Source organism: Anoplopoma fimbria, chromosome 22 (assembly GCF_027596085.1).
Source record: "Anoplopoma fimbria isolate UVic2021 breed Golden Eagle Sablefish chromosome 22, Afim_UVic_2022, whole genome shotgun sequence".
Lineage (NCBI taxonomy): Eukaryota > Metazoa > Chordata > Actinopteri > Perciformes > Anoplopomatidae > Anoplopoma > Anoplopoma fimbria.
Window position 1 is genome coordinate 1108669 of NC_072470.1, and position 6000 is coordinate 1114668.

Genomic DNA, 6000 nt, shown 5'->3' on the forward strand with positions numbered 1-6000 from the left:
ACAAAGTAAAGTTAAAGTGGACGAGTGGTGGTGAGTTTAAGGCACAAAATATAAACCTGGAAAAACGGCTTTTCTTCAGTTTATAGTGATTCTGTCTGTGATTCAACGTAGAATAAAGGATTGTTCAACGTTTATAACGAAGAAGAAGAAGAACGAGAACACGTTCAGTGTCTGGCCACAAGTACACGGACACCTAGGTGTACTTTGAGCTGTGTTTATGGTAGTAAGACTCCATAAAAACTACAGGTATGTAGCACTAAACAGGTAGAGAACAGAGTACCTGAACAGGTAGTGAACAGAGTACCTGAACAGGTAGTGAACAGAGTACCTGAACAGGTAGAGAACAGAGTACCTGAACAGGTAGAGAACAGAGTACCTGATCAGGTAGAGAACAGAGTACCTGAACAGGTAGAGAACAGAGTACCTGAACAGGTAGAGAACAGAGTACCTGAACAGGTAGTGAACAGAGTACCTGAACAGGTAGAGAACAGAGTACCTGAACAGGTAGAGAACAGAGTACCTGAACAGGTAGAGTACAGAGTACCTGAACAGGTAGAGAACAGAGTACCTGAACAGGTAGAGTACAGAGTACCTGAACAGAGTACCTGAACAGGTAGTGAACAGAGTACCTGAACAGGTAGTACCTGAGGTAAACAGAGTACCTGAACAGGTAGAGAACAGAGTACCTGAACAGGTAGTGAACAGAGTACCTGAACAGGTAGTGAACAGAGTACCTGAACAGGTAGAGAACAGAGTACCTGAACAGGTAGTGAACAGAGTACCTGAACAGGTAGAGAACAGAGTACCTGAACAGGTAGAGAACAGAGTACCTGAACAGGTAGAGAACAGAGTACCTGAACAGAGTACCTGAACAGGTAGAGAACAGAGTACCTGAGCAGGTAGAGAACAGAGTACCTGAACAGGTAGAGAACAGAGTACCTGAACAGGTAGAGAACAGAGTACCTGAACAGGTAGAGTATACGGCTTTAAACAGACTTAAACAATAATTAAAGTGAGATTCCTCAAACATCCAGGTTCTTTTTAAATGTGGATTTTATACATTTGGAGAAACATAATACAAACTCAGGTGTAAAAATAAAGGTGCAGGTGAGGAATGAGTATTCATGCTGATGGAGTGAGTGTTTGTGCAGCAGTCAGACAGTTTCATGGTTTTCTTTCCGCCTGTTTGAGTCCGACTGACTGATTTCGTTTTGGCACTTTGTCACCTCGGCTGAGAGTTAAAGTATGCAGCAGCGCTTCTTCTTCTTCTTTCCGCTCGGTCCGTTTTTGTCTTTGCTCTCCGCCATCTTCTTCTTGCGGACCTCCCGCATGAGGTCGAAGAACACCTGAGGGTCAGAGGAGGAGACGTCAAGGAGGAGACATTCATATTGTCACTGATATAATATTAACAGTTATAATAAACCTTAACATGTAATAAAATGTCACTTTTCAACCTTATTTAGCCACATTTTAACCTGACGTTCTGTTCAAATCAATCCAACGTGTTCGTGTACCTTGTCCACGTTGGCCCTCGTCTTGGCCGACGTCTCCACGTACTGCACCCCCCACTCGGTGGCCTTCGCCGTGCCCTCGTCAGCAGAAACCTGCCGCCGCTCCTCCAGGTCCGACTTGTTCCCCACCAGCAGCAGAGGGATGGCCTCCTCCTCCTTCACCCGCAGGATCTGCTCCCTGAGGCCGAAAACACAGTGTTTACCATCAAATATGAATACATGTTGTACTAATACTACAGTTGGAGTTCTTTAATACAAGATTTCTATACCTTGTGTTGTGTAAAACTAGTTTAAAAGGTTTCAGATTAAAGAAAAACAGGTGAATCCATTTTAAAAGATGTAGCACAAAAGAAAAAGCAGAGAAATGGAGGTGAAACAGGTGCATGTGTTTAAATAAATCTAGACTGTCCGTCCTGGTTTTGTCAATAAAGTTGTGATCCGTGAGATGGTTTTAAGAGTGGATGAAACGCAGGAGGTCTGCTGAGAAGAATCTAGTTTAGGTTTCGTTAAAATATCTACTTTTCTAAACAGACATCAACTCAAAGTACTTTTAGTTCCTTAAATATCTTTTTTTTTAAATGGAGTCTGGTGGATAAACAGACCTGAACTTGTAAATAACAAACATTTACGATTGTTAAATATATACTTTTATAAATGGAGTCTGGCGGATAAACAGACCTGAACTCTCAAAGTAGCCATTTTTAGTTCCTTAAATGTGTTCTTTTCTAAAGGGAGTCTGGTGTATGATCAGACCTGAACTCAGACCATCTGATCTCAAAGTAGACATTGAACGTTTGTTAAAATGTCTACTTTTATAAATGGAGTCTGGTGGATAAACAGTCCTGAACTCTTAAACAACAAACATTTACGTTTGTTAAACGTGTTCTTTTCTAAAGGGAGTCTGGCGGAGGATCAGACCTGAACTCGGACACGGCGGTGAAGGACTCGTGCTCCGTGATGGAGAACAGCAGCAGGAAGCCCTCCCCGCTGCGGAAGTAGTTGTCCCTGATGGCGGCGTAGTCCTCCTGACCCGCCGTGTCCAGGATGTCGATCTGGACGTCCTCGCCGTCCAGCACCACCTTCTTCCTGTAGCTGTCGGCCTTGGTGGGCTCGTAGTCCTCCACGAACTGAGGAGCAGAGGATGTGATGGTGAGACAGGAAGCAGAAGGGCAGAGAGGGATTGTGGGTAACGTAGTGTGGATGACTCACCTCGTCGTACATGAACTGAAGGGTGAGGGCGGACTTCCCCACCCCCCCGCTGCCCACCATGATCACCTTATGGAGGGCCAGAGAAGTCTGGTTCTTGTTCTTACCGGAGGCCATGACACCGGTCCGTCGCAGTCCAGCAGGCTCACAGCTCCGCCCGACTACTGAGGAGACCAGAAGAGACCAGCAGGGAGAGAGAGACCAGTAGAGAGAGTCAGAGACCAGCAGGGAGAGAGAGAGACCAGTAGAGAGAGTCAGAGACCAGCAGGGAGAGAGAGAGACCAGTAAAGAGAGTCAGAGACCAACGGGGAGAGAGAGAGACCAGTAGAGACCAGCAGGGAGAGAGAGAGACCAGTAAAGAGAGTCAGAGACCAACGGGGAGAGAGAGAGACCAGTAGAGACCAGCAGAGAGGGAGAGACCAGTAAAGAGAGTCAGAGACCAGCAGGGAGAGAGAGAGACCAGAAGAGACCAGCAGGGGAGAGAGAGAGACCAGTAGAGACCAGCAGAGAGAGAGAGACCAGTAAAGAGAGTCAGAGACCAGCAGGGAGAGAGAGAGACCAGCAGGGAGAGAGAGAGAGACCAGTAGAGACCAGCAGGGAGAGAAAGAGACCAGTAAAGAGAGTCAGAGACCAGCAGGGAGAGAAAGAGACCAGTAGAGACCAGCAGGGAGAGAAAGAGACCAGTAAAGAGAGTCAGAGACCAACGGGGAGAGAGAGAGACCAGTAAAGAGAGTCAGAGACCAACGGGGAGAGAGAGAGACCAGTAGAGACCAGCAGAAACAGGTAGAGACCAGCAGGAACAGATAGAGACCAGTAGGAACAGGTAGAGACCAGTAAAGAGAGTCAGAGACCAACGGGGAGAGAGAGAGACCAGTAGGAACAGGTAGAGACCAGTAGAGACCAGTAGGAACAGGTAGAGACCAGTAGAGACCAGTAGGAACAGGTAGAGACCAGCAGGAACAGATAACATGCTTTGAATATCTCAACACTGGCTGGAGAACCAAAGGTAAACACTATGAATGATCTCTTTACTTACCAAACTCTCAAAGTGCTGTAAAACGAGCCTGTGATGAAAAAGAGTTCACTAAAGTTAATAAAGCTGTAACACAGTAGCTTGTGCTTGTAGTGTTGTACTCGTACTAGTGTTGAGTATTTAGTGTTTATAGGGGCCCTCAGATAGAGAGCCACTGTAAACAAGACATGTGACCTTTCCTCCTTTCACTGAATATACACATATATATAATAAGGTGTTTCATAATAACAGTAATAATAGTAATATAACAGTAATAATAGTAATATAACAGTAATAATAGTAATATAATAGTAATAATAGAAGTAATAATAGTAATAACAATAATAATAAGTAATAACAGTAATAATAGTAATAATAATAATAACAGTAATAATAGTAGTAATAATAATAATAGTAGTAATAATAATAGTAATAATAATAATAGTAGTAATAATAATAGTAATAATAATAATAATAGTAATAATAATAGTAATAATAATAATAGTAATAACAATAACAGTAATAATAATAATAGTAATAATAGTAGTAATAACAGTAATAATAACAGTAATAATAATAATAGTAATAACAGTAGTAATAATAGTAATAGTAATAATAATAGTAATAATAGTAATAATAGTAATAAAGTAATAATAATAATAATAACAGTAGTAATAATAGTAATAGTAATAATAGTAATAATAGTAATAACAGTAATAATAACAGTAATAACAGTAATAATAATAATAGTTATAATAGTAATAACAGTAATAATAGTAGTAATAATAATAATAGTAATAAATAATAGTAATAACAGTAATAATAATAATAGTAATAATAGTAATAGTAGTAATAATAATAGTAATAACAGTAATAATAGTAATAATAATAATAATAGTTATAATAGTAATAACAGTAATAATAGTAATAATAACAGTAATAAAGTAGTAATAATAATAACAGTAATAATAGTAATAATAATAGTTATAATAGTAATAATAGTAATAATAATAGTAATAATAGTAATAATAGTAATAACAGTAATAATAACAGTAATAATAGTAATAATAGTAGTAATAATAGTAATAACAGTAATAATAACAGTAATAACAGTAATAATAATAGTTATAATAGTAATAACAGTAATAATAGTAGTGATAATAGTAATAATAGTAATAATAGTAATAATAGTAATAATAGTAATAACATGTGTATGTGAGTAAAAGAGGAACTTCATTCATCCTGTTCCTCTGAATAAACACATATATATAATAATGTGTTTAATAATAACAGTAATAATAATAGTTATAATAATAACAGTAATAATAGTAGTAATAACAGTAGTAATAATAGTAATAGTAGTTATAATAGTAGTAATAGTAGTAATAATAGTAATAATAATAGTGATAACATGAGTAAAAGAGGAACTTGTTCCTTGTGTTCAATCAGCTGACAGAACACCAACACACACTACAGCCCCTACACGCCCCGCCCCCCTGCTCGTCTCTGATTGGCCACAGCTCCCCTCCCTCGCTTCCCATTGGCTCCCCGGCAGCGTCACTCACCGCGCTGATAAGCCACAGCACACAGCGTTCAGGGGGAAAACGGCGTTAAAACGTGACGTAGAACACGTAAAGCTGGTTTAAACTACGCAGGAAAGCTTGCGTGACTTACCTGTTAACGTGTTTCAACGCAGTTTGTTGATAAATCCGCCATATAACGACACAAAGTTACACTTTTACAAGTTGACCGGGAGACGCGCTGCCCCACCTTGCACGGCTGTACGCGGACTCTGAGCAGAGATCGTGTAGTCTCGAGAGGAGGGCTCACTCCGCGGCTGGAAAAACAAAGCGAGGCGGCGCCAGCGTCTAGATAAAATCAGCGAATCCCTGAAATAAAGGCAGAGAATATCCACTCAGGAAGCAGAATAGAAACGAATACATGGCATTGTATATGAGTTGTATGCACACTGATAATAATTGTAGTTATATGCCGTAAAAAGCAGCGTTTTCCACACAGCTCACGGATTGGTGGACCCCGTAAACACACACGGAGTGATACATCTTACTTTTTCACTACTCTCCGATAGCGTTAACAGGAAGTGATGTCACGAAATTCCTCGTATTCCTCAAAATCCGTATTATTTTTTAAACAATTATTTGTCACAAAATGTGTTGTTTTATTTTAGTTTAATATTTTTAATATTTTTTGTTGTTATCAGCTCTCCGGTGCTGTGTTGTGTTCAAGTGTTTAAGTTAAATAAAGTTTTTT

At 39.7% G+C, this 6000-nt stretch overlaps 1 protein-coding gene across 2 annotated transcripts; it reads right to left on the reverse strand.

Annotated features, from left to right (window-relative positions):
• Positions 1 to 1035: 1035 nt before the first annotated feature.
• Positions 1036 to 5545, reverse strand: LOC129111618 (ras-related protein ralB-B-like). Of its 2 annotated transcripts, none has more exons than XM_054623640.1 (6): positions 5404 to 5545; positions 3754 to 3781; positions 2721 to 2878; positions 2430 to 2638; positions 1515 to 1689; positions 1036 to 1346 (listed from the first exon to the last, which is right to left on the reverse strand). In XM_054623640.1, the coding sequence occupies exons 3-6, from the start codon at positions 2832 to 2834 to the stop codon at positions 1239 to 1241; spliced, it is 606 nt and encodes a 201-aa protein (XP_054479615.1). In that variant the 5' UTR covers positions 2835 to 2878; positions 3754 to 3781; positions 5404 to 5545; the 3' UTR covers positions 1036 to 1238. The 2 variants fall into 2 exon arrangements, with proteins under 2 accessions (XP_054479615.1, XP_054479614.1); XM_054623639.1 differs by having other exon boundaries at positions 2721 to 2881.
• Between the last annotated feature and the right edge of the window lie 455 nt (positions 5546 to 6000).